The sequence below is a fragment of the Podarcis raffonei genome, chromosome 8 (assembly GCF_027172205.1).
Source record: "Podarcis raffonei isolate rPodRaf1 chromosome 8, rPodRaf1.pri, whole genome shotgun sequence".
NCBI lineage: Eukaryota > Metazoa > Chordata > Lepidosauria > Squamata > Lacertidae > Podarcis > Podarcis raffonei.
Window position 1 is genome coordinate 77913959 of NC_070609.1, and position 18855 is coordinate 77932813.

The 18855-nt window shown below is 47.1% G+C and overlaps 1 protein-coding gene across 9 annotated transcripts in view; it reads left to right on the forward strand.

Annotated features, from left to right (window-relative positions):
* ARHGEF10L (Rho guanine nucleotide exchange factor 10 like) overlaps positions 1–18855 on the forward strand; it is a 142597-nt gene that overhangs the window by 82580 nt on the left and 41162 nt on the right. For all 9 annotated transcript variants that reach the window (XM_053400989.1, XM_053400987.1, XM_053400988.1 and 6 more), the window contains 4 exons: positions 3332–3453; positions 8041–8127; positions 8882–9102; positions 10598–10752. In XM_053400989.1, the coding sequence (XP_053256964.1) occupies positions 3332–3453; positions 8041–8127; positions 8882–9102; positions 10598–10752 (585 nt within the window). The remainder of the gene's footprint in view (positions 1–3331; positions 3454–8040; positions 8128–8881; positions 9103–10597; positions 10753–18855) is intronic.

Consider the following 18855-nt stretch of genomic DNA (forward strand, 5'->3'; position numbering starts at 1 on the left):
GTAGATCTTGTGTCTTCCAATACTTTGCAATGAGTATTCTTGCTGCTGTTGTAGCGTACATAAAAAAAGTTCTGTCCTTCTTTGGCACCAATTGGCCGACCATGCCCAGGAGAAAGGCCTCTGGTTTCTTCAGGAAGGTATATTTGAATACCTTTTTCAATTCATTATATATCATTTCCCAGAAAGCCTTAATCCTTGGGCACGTCCACCAAAGGTGAAAGAATGTACCTTCAGTTTCTTTACATTTCCAACATTTATTGTCGGGCAAATGATAGATTTTTGCAAGCTTGACTGGAGTCATGTACCACCTGTATATCATTTTCATAATATTCTCTCTTAAGGCATTACATGCCGTAAACTTCATACCTGTGGTCCGTAACTGTTCCCAGTCAGCAAACATAATATTGTGTCCAACATCTTGTGCCCATTTAATCATAGCAGATTTCACCGTTTCATCCTGAGTATTCCATTTCAACAGCAAGTTATACATCCTTGACAGATTCTTAGTTTTGGGATCTAACAGTTCTGTTTCCAATTTTGATTTTTCCACCTGGAAGCCAATTTTTTTGTCCAAGTTATAAGCCTCCCTTATTTGATAATAATGAAGCCAATCTCGCACTTTATCTTTTAGTTTCTCAAAACTCTGCAGTTTCAGTTTGTCACCCTCCTGTTCCAAAATCTCCCAATATTTTGGCCATTTGGCCTCCATATTGAGCTTTTTCTGAGCCTTCGCTTCCATCGGTGACAACCACCTTGGGGTTTTGTTTTCAAGCAAATCCTTATATCTTATCTAGACATTAAACAGTGCTTTCCTAACAATATGGTTTTTAAATGCTTTATGTGCTTTGACCTTATCATACCACAGATATGCATGCCAACCAAATACATTATTAAAACCTTTCAGATCCAAAATGTCTGTGTTTTCAAGGAGTAGCCATTCTCTCAACCAGCAAAAAGCTGCTGATTCATAGTAAAGTTTAAAGTCTGGCAGGGCAAATCCACCTCTTTCCTTTGCATCAGTTAATATCTTAAATTTTATTCTGGGCTTCTTGCCCTGCCAGACAAATCTAGAGATATCTCTCTGCCACTTCTTGAAACAGTCCATCTTGTCCACAATTTGCAATGTCTGAAACAAAAACAACATTCTAGGCAATACATTCATTTTTATCACAGCAATACGACCCAACAGTGAAAGCTTCAAATTTGACCAAGTTTGTAAATCTTTTTTCACTTCTGTCCAACATTTTTCATAATTATCTTTAAATAAGTTCCCATTTTTGGCTGTCATATTAATCCCCAAGTTAGATTGGTCTCAACTAGAGCCAGGGCCTTTTCAGTACTGGCCCCGACTTGGTGGAACGCTTTGTCACAAGGGACTAGGGCCCTGCAGGACTTGACTTCTTGGTGTTCCACCAAGTCGGGGCCAATACTGAAAAGGTCCTGGCTCTAGTTGAGACCAACCTAACCACCTTGTGACTTGGGACCTCCAAAATGTTGACATTTGTGGACCTTAAGGTCCTCCGCGGGGCATACCAGGAGAGGCGGTCTGGTATATAATTAATAATAATAATAATTTATTTCTACCCCTCCTATCTGGGCGGCTTCCAACAGAAGGTTAAAAATACATTAATACATCAGTCATTAAAACTTCCCTAAACAGGGATGGGTGACATCTCTTACGTGCCTGAAACAGTGCAGGTCCCATTACAGAAGGAAGGAGGAAAAATAGCCCCAACCCAAAGACGAGTGACATTACAAGGTCGTCCTTCTGAGCAGCCGCTCTGAGCACCTCCTGCCCTTTAATCTCCTCATTAACTGGAGGAAAAAGAGCAGCGAAGAGTTTCGGGCGCCCTCAAAAGTCTCCTTTTTGCGTTCCAGCTTCCTCCGAGCTCCCTCAGGATGCTCTTATCACCGTTCCCTATTGAACTCGAGCAAAACTGCTGCAGCAAGAAAGTCTCTCTCCCCCTCGCCTTATTTTTAAATGGAAGAGAGAAAGGTTTGGCTGGGGGGGGGGCGGCAAAGAGAGAGAAATTCATTTGAAAAGCTTATTTGAATTCCCGTCTTCCCGCAGGCACTGATGATTTGATTTCCTTGGTTTTATATATATATAAAAGCAGTTTGTTGGCCTATTTTAATCTGAAGCGCCTGGGGGAAAATGACTGCAGTCTCCACTTAAAAATAAGATGTGTGTGTGTGTTTCTTTTTTAAACGTGGAGGAGCGTTGATTTTATTTTCTTGCGGCTACTTTTCTTTTCCCCATAGCTGCTGAGGGTAATGCAGAGGGTGCTGCCTTTTGTTGTTGTTTAGTCGTTTAGTCTTGTCCGACTCTTCGTGACCCCATGGACCAGAGCACGCCAGGCACTCCTGTCTTCCACTGCCTCCCGCAGTTTGGACAATCTAATGCTGGTAGCTTCGAGAACACTATCCAGCCACCTCGTCCTCTCTCGTCCCCTTCTCCTTGTGCCCTCCATCTTTCCCAACATCAGGGTCTTTTCTAGGGAGTCTTCTCTTCTCATGAGGCGGCCAAAGTATTGGAGCCTCAGCTTCAGGATCTGTCCTTCCAGTGAGCACTCAGGGCTGATTTCCTTCAGAATGGATAGGCCTCTTTCACCCTCATTAAAAGGTTCTTTAATTCCTCATCACTTTCTGCCATCAAGGTTGTGTCATCTGCATATCTGAGGTTGATGATATTTCTTCCGGCAATCTTAATTCCGGCTTGGGGTTCATCTAGCCCAGCCTTTCGCATGATGAATTCTGCATATAAGTTAAATAAGCAGGAAGACAATATACAGCCTTGTTGTACTCCTTTCCCAATTTTGAACCAATCAGTTGTTCCATATCCAGTTTTAACTGTAACTTCTTGTCCCACATAGAGATTTCTCAGGAGACAGATGAGGTGATCAGGCACTCCCATTTCTTTAAGAACTTGCCATAGTTTGCTGTGGTCGACACAGTCAAAGGCTTTTGCATAGTCAATGAAGCAGAAGTAGATGTCTTTCTGGAACTCTCTAGCTTTCTGTTGGAGACTACAGACCTTTAATTTGGCATCTGTCCTCCCTGCCCCCCCAAACAAAACCCCAACATTGTGCTTTAGGGTACAGATTTGTTGTAAAGTAGGACATTCCGGGGGATCCTGCGGAGAGACAAAACTGCATCTCTGCACCATCCCCTCTGTTTGTTCCCAAACCGTAGGATTGATGAGTTGGGAGCGACCCCAAGACTCATCCATTTCAAACCCCTCTATTGTCTTCCACACTGATGGCTTCACCGGTGGCTGTTTCTCCTGAGCCCAGAAGGATGCGTGACTCAGATTCCCTCTCTTCTTTTGCAGGTGAGGAAAACCAGCCTGGCTGGCTGTGCCCGGAAGAGGACAAGAAGTGCAAAGCCCCCTTCTGGTGCCCCATTTTGGTCTCCCGCATGCCCGCCTTCTCTTCCAGAGCTCTGGACCTTCAGGTAAGACAGACCCACACCCTGCCCCGATGGGGCCCAAAGGACAAGATGGGCCAGAAGAAGTATGGGTTAAATGGCTGCCCTCTGCTGGTTTAGTCGCCTGGTTCATCCAAGCACAGTTCTGTCTGCACTGGCTTCCAGCGGCTGCCCAGGATTTCAAGCAAGGAAGGTTCCCACTCCTAGCTAGAGATGCTGCTAAGGGATTTTTGCATGCAGAGCAAGAACTCAGCCACTAAGCTACTAGGGCTGAGCCATATCTCGATATATCCCCCATACTGGTCTGAAGTGCATATTGTAATAGTGGTTTCATAATTTTTGACCCGGCAATATATTGCGAATCATGATTTGTATTTGTGTCCTATGCAAAAATCACAATATGGGAGAAACCGTGAAGCCAGCCAATGCCCCTACTGTACTGTACAATGCCTCTACGACTGTTAATGACTGCAATTGGTCTTACAGGAAAAAGCAAAGGGTGAGATGGCTAAAAATAGCTATACAGTGGTACCTCGGGTTACATACACTTCAGGTTACATATGCTTCAGGTTACAGACTCTGCTAACCCAGAAATAGTGCTTCAGGTTAAGAACTTTGCTTCAGGATGAGAACAGAAATCGTGCTCCGGTGGCACGGCAGCAGCAAGAGGCCCCATTAGCTAAAGTGGTGCTTCAGGTTAAGAACAGTTTCAGGTTAAAAATGGACCTCTGGAACGAATTAAGTACTTAACCCGAGGTACCACTGTATCATGTATAATGAGATAAGAATCTAACATCTTATTACCAAACTTAAAACCATGGAGAGACTGGTCTGATAAAGCTATTTTTGGCCTTCTCATCCCTTGCACTAACAGTCGTCAACTGGTTTACCACACCTATCAGCCAATCACCCATTCCCACCACCCTTCTGAGTAATACCCTTCCCCACCCTCTCACTATATATATGGGTCTGGTGCCTTGAGAGAGTCTTTAAATCTCTTTTGGTGACTGCCAGCATCACGCGTTCCATTCTTAAGTTGGGAATAGAGCAGTTGCTTTGGAAGACGACAATCAGGCATCCAAACAACATGACCAGTCCAACCAAGTTGATGTTGAAGAATCATTGCTTCCACACTGGTGATCTTTGCTTCTTCCAGTACACTGGTTTTAGTTTGCCTGTCTTCCTAAGTGATGTGTAAAATTTTCCAGAGACGCCGTTGATGGAATCTTTCGAGGCATGCCTGGCATGCAGAAGGCCCCAGGCTCCATCCCCGCTGGCAGTGTCTCCAGGCAGGGCTGGGAAACAGCTCCCTGCCTGAAACCCTGGCGAGCCATCGCTGCCGGTCAGTGCAGGCAATATGGAGCTAGATGGAGCAAGGGTCTGACTCCGTAGAAGGCAGCTTCCTGTTTCCTATGCCGTCAAGCAATCCTTTCCCTTCGGCGCCTTTCAGAGTGAACCCTTCTGGAGTTCCAGGCCGGGGTGTGTGTATATGTCTCTCTCTGCCCAACCTGGAGATAGAATCAGAATTGTAGAGTTTGAAGTGGTACCCAAAGGTCATCCAGCCCAACCCCCTGCAGTGCTGAAGAATCCAAGACAAGTGGCCACCCAGCATCTGCTTAGAAACCTGCACTGAAGGAGACGCCGCCACCTTCCGAGAGAGTCCGTCCCACCATCAAACAGCTCTTGCCCTCAGAAAATTATTCCTAACGTTTAATCGAACTCCTTTCCCATCATTTGAACCCGCCGGTTTGGGTCCTCCCCCTGGATGCTGCCTGCAGAATTTGAACCCAGGACCTTGTTTTTGTTCAAAACATGGGCTCTGCTCCCAAACTACCTGCTCTCCTTGCATCCAGTAAAGCAATCCTTTCCACTTTTAAGAACCGGAGGAAATCTGCTTCCGTTAGCGCTGCAGAGGGCTTCTCAATGTCACCCCCCTCCCCCCAAAAAACCAATTAGCGGCGAATGCAGAAGTTTCCTGGCCACTGGCTGCATCCATCTCGACCCCACCCCTCCAGTTCTGGAGGGAACAGTTGTGTGTGTGTGTGTTTGTGGTTTTGTGTGTGTGTGTGTGTGTGTGTGTGTTCTCTCTCTCTCCTGAAGGCCTGGCTGCCGTTTTGTCTAATTAGACCAAATGCCGGCGAGATTTCCTCCAGGGATGGCGAAGAGTCGTCATCCCCCACCCGCAACACTTCTCTTTCTTTGCCAAAGCTTTATTCCATCAGGCTGGCTTCAGATTTTACTTCTTTTGATGATCTATGGTTTCAATGCAACCACCCGGCTTGGGGAAAAAAATATGATGAAGGCAAGCAGCTGGAACGGGGGGGGGGGGGGGAGGCACGGCGTCTGGATACATATATTATGATTAATCCACAAAGCTCCTTTGACTCCAACATGTCCTTTCCTCCTGTACCCTAGAGGATCTGGGACAGCTTAGGGGGCCTTTTAAAAAAACAGTGTAAAGTGTGTCCTTTGGTTTCAAAGGGATCTCTGCATTTCACCTCTGGTGAAAGACAGCTGTGCTCTCTTTTTTGGGGGGGACATGGAAAGTTTTGGATCCCCCCTTTTTTCTAGGTTGAGGGGAAATCGACTCATGCGCCCCATGGCGGAGCTTAGCTCTCGCTGCAAAGCTTAGCTATTTCATAGTCTAATCCAGGCGTAAGCAAAGTTGGCCCTCCAGATGTTTTGGGACTACAACTCCCATGATCCCTAGCCAACAGGACCAGTGGTCAGAGATGATGGGAATTGTAGTCCCAAAACATCTGGAGGGCCAAGTTTGCCTGTGCCTGGTCTAAATCGAATGGTAAGAGTCTGGAGGCAGTTGGAGGATGGATGGCGGCTAACAAATTGAGGTTGAATCCTGACAAGAGAAGTACTGTTTTTTGGGGGACGGGACAGGCTGGTGTGGAGGACTCCCTGGCCCTGAATGGGGTAACTGTGCCCCTGAAGGACCAGGGGCACAGCCTGGGAGTCATTTTGGACTCACAGCTGTCCATGGAGGCGCAGGTTAATTCTGTGTCCAGGGCGGCTGTCTACTAGCTCCATCTGGTACGCAGGCTGAGACCCTACCTGCCAGCAGACTCTCTCACCAGAGTGGTGCATGCTTAATAATAATAATAATAATAATAATAATAATAATAATAATAATTTATTATTTGTACCCTGCCCATCTGGCTAGGTTTCCCCAGCCACTCTGGGCAGATTCCAACAAAGATTAAAAATACATTAAAATGCCACACATTAAACACTTCCCTGAACAGTTATCTCCTGCTTGGACTACTGCAATGCATTCTACGTGGGGCTACCTTTGAAGCTGACTCGGAAACTGCAATTAATCCAGAATGCGGCAGCTAGACTGGTGACTGGGAGCGGCTGCTGAGACCATATAACACCGGTCCTGAAAGACCTACATTGGCTCCCAGTACATTTCCGAGCACAATTAAAAGTGTTGGTGCTGACCTTGAAAGCCCTAAATGGCCTTGGCCCAGTATACCTGAAGGAGCATCTCCACCCTCATTGTTCAGCCCAGACACTCAGGTCCAGCTTCACTGCGAGAAGTGAGGTAATAGGGAACTAGGCTCAGGGCCTTCTTGGTAGTGGCACCCGCCCTGTGAAACGCCCTCCCATCAGATGTCAAGGAAATAAACAACTACCTGACATTTAGAAGACATCTGAAGGCAGCCCTGTTTAGGGATGTTTTTAATGTTTGATGTTTTATCGTGTTTTTAATATTCTGTTGGGAAATCCCAGAGTGGCTCGGGAGGCCCAATCAGTTGGGTGGGGTATAAATAACATGTTGTTGTTAGTTGGAAGCAATCCTGAATAAATTATCATTTATTATTATTAATCCTGTGGAACACCCTCCCATTGGATATCAAGATCAGTAACTAGACAACCTTTAGAAGACATCTGAAGGCAGCTCTATATAGGGACTTTTAATGTTGAATGTCTTACTATGTTTTTATATATTTTGGAAACTACCCAGAATGGTTGGGGCAATATAATCAGATGGGCTGGGTACAAATAATAGCATTATTATTATTATTATTACAATGGTACCTTGGTTTTCGAGCAGCTTAGTTCTTGAACATTTTGGCTCCCGAATGTCGCAAACCTGGAAGTGAGTGTTCCAGTTTGCGACCGTTTTTTGGAAGCCGAACGTCCGACACAGTTTCCATGGCTTCCCATTGAGTGCAGGAAGCTCCTGCAGCCAATCGGAAGCCGCGCCTTGGTTTTCAAACATTTTCAGAAGTCGAACGGGCTTCCAGAATGGATTATGTTCGAGAATCAAGGTACGGCTGTATTATTACTATTATTATTTAGAATTTCCTTTGTGAGCTCTGAGCAGTACATAATCGTAGGATGCCTTATGCCCTGGACCATGTAGTTCAGTATTATTCATTCTTTCATTCATTCATTCAGCCTTTATTCGATTGTTGTTGTTGTTTATTATTAATATTATTGCATGGTCCCATCTCCAAGGCTCTCTGGCCTGAAACTCTGGACTGGAGGCCCAGTCTAGTCCGTACGAAGCTAGCTGGACCCATGAACTGACTCAGAAGAAGGCAACTTTGTGTGTTCCTAAATGTTCCCCCCCTTTTTTTATCCTCTGTTCAGCTTGGTGCTGCCGTCCACAGCCCGGTACATTCTTCCTTGCTGGGTTTCTCCGCTGTCAGCACTTCTCTGCCGCAAGGCTACCTCTGGGTGAGTTTGTGTGGCGAAGCGGGGCCTTGACTGCGGGATGAGCCTCCTCTTTGCTTTTTTGGGGTGGGGACATCATCTGATGCTTGCAGCAGCAACTGCAATTTGGTATAATAAGGGACGCGGGTGGCGCTTTGGGTTAAACTACAGAGCCTAGGACTTGTCGATCAGAAGGTCAGCGGTTTGAATCCCCTGACGGGGTGAGCTCCCGTCTTTCGGGCCCTGCTCCTGCAAACCTAGCAGTTCGAAAGCACGTCAAAGTGCAAGTAGATAAATAGGTACCACTCCGGCGGGAAGGTAAACAGCGTTTCCGTGCGCTTCTCTCGTTCAACAGAAGCGGCTTAGTCATGCTGGCCACATGTCCCTCGGCCAATAAAGTGAGATGAGTGCCGCAACCCCAGAGTCGGCCACGACTGGACCCAATGGTCAGGGGTCCCTTTACCTTTACTAAAGCCAGTGAGATCTAGGGCAGACAAATCCAGTTGAAGGAAGTGGGAGCCATCTTCAGATTCCTGAAGGGCTTTCACATGGAAGATGGAGCCAGCTTGTTTTCTGCTGCTCTCGAATCAAATGGCAAGGAAGGATAAATATTAGGAAGAATTTTGGGGTGGCAAGAGCTTTTTGATGGTGGAGTGGACCACCTCAAAAGGTCCTTCATGGACTGGATAAATCTTGAGGTCCCTTCCCACTCCACGATTGCAAGAATACTTCTTTAGGAGAATTCCTTCTCTCTTCCTCTTCTTCTCGACTCCTCTAGGTCGGCGGAGGGCAGGAGGGGGCTGGCGGCCAAGTCGAAATCTTTTCCCTGAACCGGGCAGCACCCCGCACTGTGAAGTCCTTTCCAGTTTCCGCCCAGGTCCTGTGCTCAGAATACATTCCCGAGAGGAACGAAGAGGAGAGAGCAGACAGTTTGGAGACGTCTGCTGACCAGGCCTTGCCGCCACAGCCGGTGATTTGCCTTGGGCTGCAGGACGGCAGGTGAGGAAGCGTGTGTGTGATTTCTGGTGGGGAGACGCAACAGAGCCTTCTTCAGGCGATCAGACTGGCTCTGTCCCTGAATTCTTCTCTTTTGTTTCTCTTCTCTTTTTAATATACATTTTTACTGATTTTTTAACATATCAGTTCCAACAGTCATACAACAAAACTTCTCAATTTATACAATATTTTTTAGACTTCCATCAACACCTCTGATGATTTTCCATTCTTTATCACTTATTATGCATTTCTTAATTTCTATATTACATTTAATTGTCCTTAACTAATAAATCTCTTCATAGTCTTTCTTGCAATATTTCAAATAATCTACCTTACAAAACTTCTTGCAGTCCTACTAGCGTAATCTGTTCATCACAATTACTTTCCAAATAGTTCATATATTTACTCCAGTCTTCTAAGAATCTCTGATCCTGCAGGTTTCGACTCCTTCCTGTTAATTTATCTAATTCTGCATAGTCCATCAACTTCATCCTCCATTCTTCTTTTGTCGGTAGTTCTTCCTGCTTCCATTTTTGTGCCAATAAACTTCTCTTTTGTTTCTCAGTGTTGGCTGGTCTGTTAGTGCAAGTGGGGCCCTTACCCATTAGCCCCAGTCAGCCCCAACCTCCCTGCCTTCTTACTTACACTCAGACCAGGGTATGACCTTGCCTGCCAGCTTTCTCCTTAGGGATACCCCTTGCAAAAGCCAGCAGGGAAGAGGATGGGGACAAAATGAGCATTAGTTGGCTCTGCCTCTCCTTTGCTCTAGCGCCATCTACTGTTGGGCTCCCTGCCTTCTGCCCCACCAGTGGCCTTGAGAGGGTGATGGGACTCAGGCTGCATTGATGGCACAGCAAATTGTTGGCAGTTTGCTTAGGCTGGGTTGGGCTGGGTTTTTTGAGGGGGGTGGCAGAATTCTTGAGTCGATTATGAATTACATTTGTTCTGAAAAACTTAAATTGCATTGATGGCGGTGATTTTTGGCTTTTCGCAAAGGGCTTTGGTTCCCTCCCCCCCTTAAAAAGCAAACCATAAAATCGTTAACGTTAGCCTGTCTCGTTGAATTTTTAAAATTAATTTATTTTGTCAAAATCTTATACTGTTTGGAAAAAAAACCTCCCGGTGTGGTTTTTTCAGAAGGGACCAAACAATAAAATTACCTGTAAGAAGAATTTGCAACAATAACCTAAGACTTTCAAAAAGGTTCAAATAGACTAAAAGCAGATTAAAACTCTCTGTCTCTTTTGAAATAATTTTTATTTGATTTTACAAGTATAACATTATTACAATACAGATTAGAACTCTTAACAGGTTTGCTGTTGGAGATTTGAACGCTAGGGTTTTCTCGCCTTACATGATTGTGTGTGCGAAACACGCACAAGGCCTTCTCCTGCACCTCTCTGATCACCCACCAGGGGTCACTCTGTTCCAGTTTACCTGTGTTAATCTCCGTCCTCTCTCTGCACTCTAAACAGAGCTCTGCTCTTTCTCCCTCCAGCATCCTGGTTTATGGAAGTGTGGACATGGGGACGCAGTGCCTCTTGACAGGCAAGAGCCCGGGGCTCCAGCCGGTCCTTTGCTTGAAGCACAGCCCTGACTACCTCTTTGCCGGTCTGCAGGATGGAACAGTGGCTGCTTATGCGAGAACCAGCGGTGAGCATCGGTGCCTGTGGAAATAGCGAGTTGGGCAAGACCCTGGCTTGGTCCTCGGGTGGCTTTAGAAGAGAGCGAGGCAGATTCACAGAGGAGGAGGAGGCGATCAATGGCTACCAGGTTCCCCCATAGCTGTCAACCATCCCTTATTTGGCGGGAAAGTCCCTTATCAATTTCAATCCGTTACCCCCGAGGATGTGGACAGGCTGCTTGGATGCGTGAAACCGACCACCTGTCTCCTTGATCCTTGCCCATCCTGGCTAATAAAAGCAAGCCGGGAAGGGCTGGGTGATGGGCTCTGCGGGGTGGTGAATGCTTCCCTCTGTGAGGGAACATTCCCAGATCCGCTGAAAGAGGCGGTCATTAAACCGCTTCTTAAAAAACCGTCTTTAGACCCGGCCAGTATGGCCAACTATCGCCCAGTCTCAAATCTTCCATTCTTGGGCAAGGTGATTGAGCAGGTGGTTGCTGAACAACTCCAGGCACGCCTGGAGGATGCGGACCATTTGGATCCCTTCCAATCGGGATTCAGGCCTCATCATGGGACTGAAACTGCCTTGGTCGCGCTGGTTGATGATCTCCGGCGAGCTAGGGACAAAGGTGAGAGTTGTTTCCTAGTTCTGCTGGATCTCTCAGCGGCCTTTGATACAATCGACCATAACATCCTGCTGGACCGTCTAGAGGGACTGGGAGTTGGGGGCACTGTTATACAGTGGTTTCGCTCCTTCCTCCTGGGCCGTGTTCAGACCCCTGGGCCCTTACTTGTGGGGTGCCTCAGGGTTCCGTCCTCTCCCCCATGCTTTTTAACATTTATATGAAGCCGCTGGGAGAGATCATCAGGGGGTTTGGACTGGGTGTCCATCAATATGCAGATGATACCCAGCTCTACCTCTCTTTCAAATCAGAACCAGTGAAGGCAGTGAAGGTCCTGTGTGAGTGCCTGGAGGCGGTTGGAGGATGGATGGCGGCTAATGGATTGAGGTTGAATCCTGACAAGACAGAAGTACTGTTTTTGGGGGACAGGGGGCGGGCAGGTGTGGAGGATTCCCTGGTCCTGAATGGGGTAACTGTGCCCCTGAAGGACCAGGTGCGCAGCCTGGGAGTCATTTTGGACTCACAGCTGTCCATGGAGGCGCAGATCAATTCTGTATCCAGGGCAGCTGTCTACCAACTCCACCTGGTACGCAGGCTGAGACCCTACCTGCCCGCGGACTGTCTCGCCAGAGTGGTGCACGCTCTGGTTATCTCCCGCTTGGACTACTGCAATGCGCTCTATGTGGGGCTACCTTTGAAGGTGACTCGGAAACTACAACTAATCCAGAATGCGGCAGCTAGACTGGTGACTGGGGGCGGCCGCCGAGACCACATAACACCGGTCTTGAAAGACCTACATTGGCTCCCAGTACGTTTCCGAGCACAATTCAAAGTGCTGGTGTTGACCTTTAAAGCCCTAAACGGCCTCGGCCCAGTATACCTGAAGGAGCGTCTCCACCCCCATCCATCTGCCCGGACGCTGAGGTCCAGCGCCGAGGGCCTTCTGGCGGTTCCCTCATTGCGAGAAGCAAAGCTACAGGGAACCAGGCAGAGGGCCTTCTCAGTAGTGGTGCCTGCCCTGTGGAACGCCCTCCCATCAGATGTCAAAGCGATAAATAACTACTTGACATTCAGAAGACATCTTAAGGCAGCCCTGTTCAGGGAAGTTTTTAATCTGTGATATTTTAGTGTATTTTTGGTTTCTATGGAAGCCGCCCAGAGTGGCTGGGGAGGCCCAGCCAGATGGGCGGGGTACAAATAAATTATTATTATTATTATTATTATTATTATTATTATTATTATTATTATCATCATCATCATTATTATCCCAGCGCCGTGTCCCGCTGCTGTCCCTTATTGATGATGTCCCTTAAATTTCCCGGGTTTCAAAGGAAGCAGCTCCTTTCCCTCCCTCCCTGCCGGCCAGGGAGGAGGGAGGCTCCAACTGTGTTGCTTGGCTGCATTGCTCACTCAATAAGGAGTCTAAGAACGACTGCGGGGTGGAGCTTGCATGCCTTGTGCCGATCATGCCTTGTGCTTTGCTCAGCGCTTCCCAGCAGAGAGGTGGCGGTGGTTTTCCTTGCTGCATCCCCTTTGCCGGGTTGCTGTGCTGTGGGAACCACCGCTTGAGGCTTCGTTTGGCTGCTGGCTGGGCTTTCTGCCTTTGGCTCAGAGGGGCTCAGAAGTTGAACATCCCTGTGCTCTGAAAATCTCTTATTTTGGCTGCTGATCCCTTATTTCTGAGGCTGCCGGTCCCTTATTTTCAAATCTGTAAGTTGACAGCTATGGGTTCTCCATTGTTACAGGATGCTTCTGAATGGCGGACGCAGGAAACCACAGGAGGGGAGAGGGCTCTTGTGTTTGGGTTCTGCTTACGGACTTCCCCTTGGGGCATCTGGTTGGCTACCATAAGACCATGATGCTGGACTAGGCGGGCCACTGGCTTGATCCACCAGGCTTCTTATGGAGCCTCCAGGTCCAGGGGCAGTCTATCTCAATTCCTAGGTTCTTTGGTGCGTTCATCCCCTGTGAGAGCAGGGTGCGGGGCAGCAGGCCCCTTCTTATGAACAACAGTGAGAGAGGAGCTGTGGCCGTCATGCCTTGCCGGTGGGCTTCCTGGAGGAATCTGACTGGTCCTCTCCTTAATAGCAAAGCAAGCTTATAGTCCCCATTGTACATAGAATAAAGGGTTGATTCAGACAAGGAATGTAGGAAGCCGAGTCCAACCAAGGGTCCATCTAGCTCTGTATTGTCTACACCAGTATTTCCCAAACGTGGCTCCCCAGCTGTTTTTGGACTACAATTCCCATCATCCCTGCTAGCTAAGGATGATGGGAGTTGTAGTCCAAAAACAGCTGGCGACCCAAGGTTGGGAATTCCTGGTCTGCACTGACTGGCAGCAATGGCTCTCCAGTGTTTCAAGCATGCAGCAATTTCCCTTGCAATTTGTGCCGTTTGATTAATTTAAAATCTATTTTTATTTCTGGCAGATGGCAAAAGAGATTTTTTTGGGGGGTAGGAGCAGGGAGAGGGGAACCTTCCTCTGTACCTTCACTCCAAACCCCACCCACCGTCAAAATGAAGTAAAATCTTTATGCTAATTGGCTTTTAAAATGCAGGGTCTGGGATTCAAGTTTAGGTCTGGAGACAAAACCCCCAATTTGAGCGCTCTGTAATTTCCTATTGATTCGCTGTCAGTTCTCTCTGATAGCAGGGAGTGTGGCTGTTTTACGGCCACTGAAGCCTGTCAGCTGTGTGCTTTAAATTCTCATTCCCGGTAAATGTTTGATGAAAAGAGAATATTCTCTCTCTCTCTCGTTTGGGTCAGTTCACTCTGATTTCACCAGGCACGTCGGACGTCACAGGCGCAGGGCAATGTCACCTGTGCATGCCTCTGTCTCTCTGTGTGTTTGCATGCCGGGTTAGGGTCATCCTTTGTTTGCTCCAAAGCCGCTTTGATTTGCTGTTTTTGAGGTCTTCTCTGTTTACAGAGAGCGTTTCATCATCCATTTTTTAAGACTGAAAACACATGGCAGGGGAAGCTTCGGTCAGAAAAAGGCAACCCTCAAAAGATCAAGGAGTTAGAATACTCTCCCCGATGAGGAAAGGCTAAAATGTTTGAGGTTTTTAGTTGTCGGGGGCATATTAAAAAGGGCTATGTAATTAGGGAGTGGATAGGGAGATGTCCACAAGAATTTGATAGGATGTTAGGAAGCTGACTTATATACCTCTGCCACTGAGCTATGCCCCTTTCCTTAAAAACAAATCAAGCCTCTAGTCCTCAACTGATTGAGCGAGCTGCTTAAAGGCCTAGTGGGGACTTGAACCCTGATCTCCCAGGTCCTAGTCCGACACTCTAATCACTGCAGCAAACTGTCTCCAGAAAGGCAGTACTTCTGTACACAGTGCAAAGCTGAGCAATGGAATCTGCTTCCCCAGGGCCATTTGTCACGTATGATTTAGCTGAGATTCCTGCATTGCATGGGGTTGGACTAGATGACCCCCTGGTCCCTTCCAACCCTGCAGTTCTGTGAATCTATGATAATTTAGAGCGATGGGTCAGCTAGAATGGGGCTACCTTTGAAGGTGACCCAGAAAGTACAACTAATCCAGAATGTGGCAGCTAGACTGGTGACTGGGAGAATCCGCCGAGACCATATAACACCGGTCCTGCAAGACCTACATTGGCTCCCAGTACGTTTCCAAGCACAATTCTAAGTGTTGGTGCTAAAGCTGGAGTGGTACCTATTTATCTACTTACACTTTGACGTGCTTTCGAACTGCTAGGTTGGCAGGAGCAGGGACTGAGCAACGGGAGCTCACCCCGTTGCGGGGATTCGAACCACCAACCTTCTGATCGGAAAGTCCTAGGCTCTGTGGTTTAACCCACAGCGCCACCCGCGTCCCACCATAGAATCATAGATTCATAGAATTGTAGAGTTGGGACCCCAAGGGCCATTATTATTATAGAATGGCTTTAAAAGAGAGTAAGACTGCTGCTATGACAGCTGCCTTCTCCCTCCACTGTTGGACGCAGTGATGCTTCCGAATGCGACTTGCTGGAAACCGCAGGAGGGGACAGTTGCTCTCGCACTCAGGTCCTGTTTGGGGTTTTTCCCATAATGAGCATCTGGTTAGCCACTTTGAGAACAGGATGGGCCACTAGCCTGGTGTGGCAGCCAGATTCTTAGGTTGTGCTTTGCGGAGCCATCTGCTTGGCCGCATTTGTGAGCTCAACGGTCCAATTCGGTTCGGTTCTTTTGAATGAGTCCCCTTCTCTCATTCAAACCCAAGGATCATAGAATCACAGGTAAAGGTAAAGGGACCCCTGACCATTAGGTCCAGTCTTGGCCGACTCTGGGGTTGCGGTGCTCATCTCGCTTTATTGGCCGAGGGAGCCAGCGTACAGCTTCCGGGTCCTGTGGCCAGCATGACTAAGCCGCTTCTGGCGAACCAGAGGAGCGCATGGAAACACCGTTTACCTTCCCGCCGGAGCAGTACCTATTTATCTACTTGCACTTTGAGATGCTTTTGAACTGCTAGGTTGGCAGAAGCAGGGACCGAGCAACGGGAGCTCACCCCTTCATGGGGATTTGAACCGCTGACCTTCTGATCGGCAAGTCCTAGGCTCTGTGGTTTAACCCAGAGCGCCACCCTCGTGCCACCATAGAATCATAGATTCATAGAATTGTAGAGTTGGGACCCCAAGGGCTATCTGCCCCCCAACCCCCTCCAATGCAGGAATCTCAGCTAAAGCATCCATGGCAGATTGCCACCCAACCTCTGCTTTAAAACTTCCAAGGAAGGAGAGTCCACAACCTCTCTCCACTGTCGAACAGCTCTTACTGTCCGAAAGTTATTCCCGATGTTTAGTTGGCATCTCCTTGTAACTTGAAGCCATTGGTTCAAGTCAGGGTAGATTTGATTTAAATCAAATCGATTTAAATCACGATTTAAATCACTAGTCAGTAAGACTTGATTTAAATCACTAGTCAATAAGACATGATTTAAATCATTTTTTCTTAGCAGAAATATTCATTCTTGCTGGTATAATCTTAATATTTACCAGCAGATGAAGGTTTCAATTTGGGAATAATAAATTTTCAGAGTAGTTTTTACAGTTACATCAAAAATTACTGATTTGGTTATACTATTAGAAATACGTAGACCGATAATTATGAAATTCTTGTGAGGTTTAATAAGTTAACCATTTATATTTGGTTAACTTATTAAACCTTTTCTGCTGTGCTTTTATTGGAAGGAGAAAAACAATCCTTTCCTTAATAACAGTTTAAACAATTTATTTAACTAAAGCAATAACATTACAGCGTATGTATCCATGTTTGTTAACTGATGTGGTTCAACTTTTTTTTTAAAAAAAACCTTAAACTGAGTTTTAGCACACATGAAAAACTTACAACAAATCCTTATTCCTGATGAATAGCCTTTGGACTATAATGTAACTTAAATAGAAAACTACCTTTAGAAAGATTTTCCCTCCAAAAGCATTTTATTTTAAAAATCCAATTTAAATTAAAAAACAAATCTGATTTAAATTAAAAATTGATTTTTTTGATTATTATTATTATTTAAAATCATTGATTTTTATCCACCCTGGTCCGAGTCCTACCCTCCAGAGCTGATCAATCAGATGCCTCAATGAGAAACCACAAAGCAGCACCTGAGCTCAACAGCAACCCTTGCCACCTGTGATTTCTAGCAGTTGGCATTTCGGGGGCATTTACTGCCTCTGGCTAACGGAGGCAGAGCAACAGCCATCAGGGCTGGTAGCCATTGCACCTTCTGGTGCTATCAGAAACCGTTTCTGCTCCTTTTTCCTCACTCCTTTCAATGCATGGAGGAACACCAGCCTCCCAGCTATTGAGAAAACAGGTGCGCCTCCAACAAGGTATCTTTGCCCGACAGAGGTGGCGCCGACCCCCTTGCAGATGCGGGCGGCAGATCGGCCGCACCCACATCTGCCTGGGAGACGGCAAGCTTTCGTTCGCCCCCTTCCCCCGGACACCTTCCCCCCCTCCTCTCCCCCCTCCCCCCTCCATCTTCCAGGCAGACACACTTTAATTAAAAACCATAACCGGCTTATGAGACGCTAATTAATAAACGCAAAGCGTTTGCCAAGTGGAGATCGGAGGCTCCGCGAGAAAACATCCGTTTACGACCCCGGAACGGAGGCAACGAGGCGCAGATCGCGAGTGTTTAATGGAACGTGGAGAATGGGGGGTGAGGCGGGGCGGTGGGGGGGGGTTAGACACAAATCACTTTGAAAAACATACAGACTCAAAAGGTTGGGGGGGGGAGGGAAAGGGAGATTAATCCCAGCCCGATTAGGCAGAGAGGCTCTTTCCAATTCTGCCCCTTCTCCCCCCGAAGATAAAATCTTGGAGGGACCAACCATCCTACGAGGTTGGGTAAACACCGTATTTTTCACTCCATAAGACACACTTTTTTCTTCCTAAAAAGTAAGGGGAAATGTCTGTGCGTCTTATGGAGCGAATGCCTCCTTTCTTTTAGCAAATGTTTTGTGCCACTGGGGAAGTGGTAATTCTGTATTGATCTGTTTTGGATGTTGTATGTGATGCCAATAAAGGTTTTACGATACGATATGATGTCCATGGCTACAGCCTGCACCAAAAAAATCACACATCTACTGTTTCCTGGGGCTGCAATGGTGCAAAAATGTGGTTACAATGCACGGATCCACATGGATCCTCAGGATCTTTGCATTGGGTCACCCCAAATTCACCATCAGATCACATGTCTGTGGCCACAGCATGAACCACAAAAATCATACATCCACTGTTTCGTTCAGAATATTTTTTTTTCTTGCTTTCCTTCTCTAAAAACTAGATGCATCTTATGGTCAGGTGCATCTTATGGAGCGAAAAATACGGTAATACTGTAGGACAGGTGCACGGGCCTCCAGAAGGCCGTATTCCCTTCCGGGCAAGCTTTTGGGGACCGTGTGCCCCCTGGTGGGTGGGGCCAGGGGCAAAAGTGAGTGGAGCAAGAAATGTAAATTTTGTCTTTGCAAAGTAGGCTGGTGCCTGCACAACTTTGCCACCTGTTCTCTTGCCTCCATCAGGTAAGAGGCGTGACTAGAATTTTGTGTGCCTGTTGTGCTGCAGCGGTTAGAGCGTCGGGCTAGGCTTTGGGAGAGACACGGGTTCAAATCCCTACCCGGCGATGAAGCAGCTTCCCAAGTGACTTGGGGGCAGGGGGCAGTTACTGCCTTTTTTCAGCCTAAGCTAGAATCCCTTTTCTTTGGTGATCACTCATAGCTTAGTAAGATTGTCTTCCACAAATATGGTCTTAAGTGACTGTGGAGGCCAGTTCTGGATCCGCACGTCCTTCCACGGTGGGGACATAGGTTTCCGGACGGGAGTTGGTCATGGAGATGATTTGCCAAACGTGCCTTCCTCTTAGTTTGTTTCTCCCTTTCGTCCTGAGTTTGAGTGTCTTCAAAGTCCATGACGCCTTTGGTAGAGGCTGTTCTCCAATTTGAGCGTTCGCAGGCCAGTGTTTCCCAGTTTTCAGTTCTTATGTGAGCTC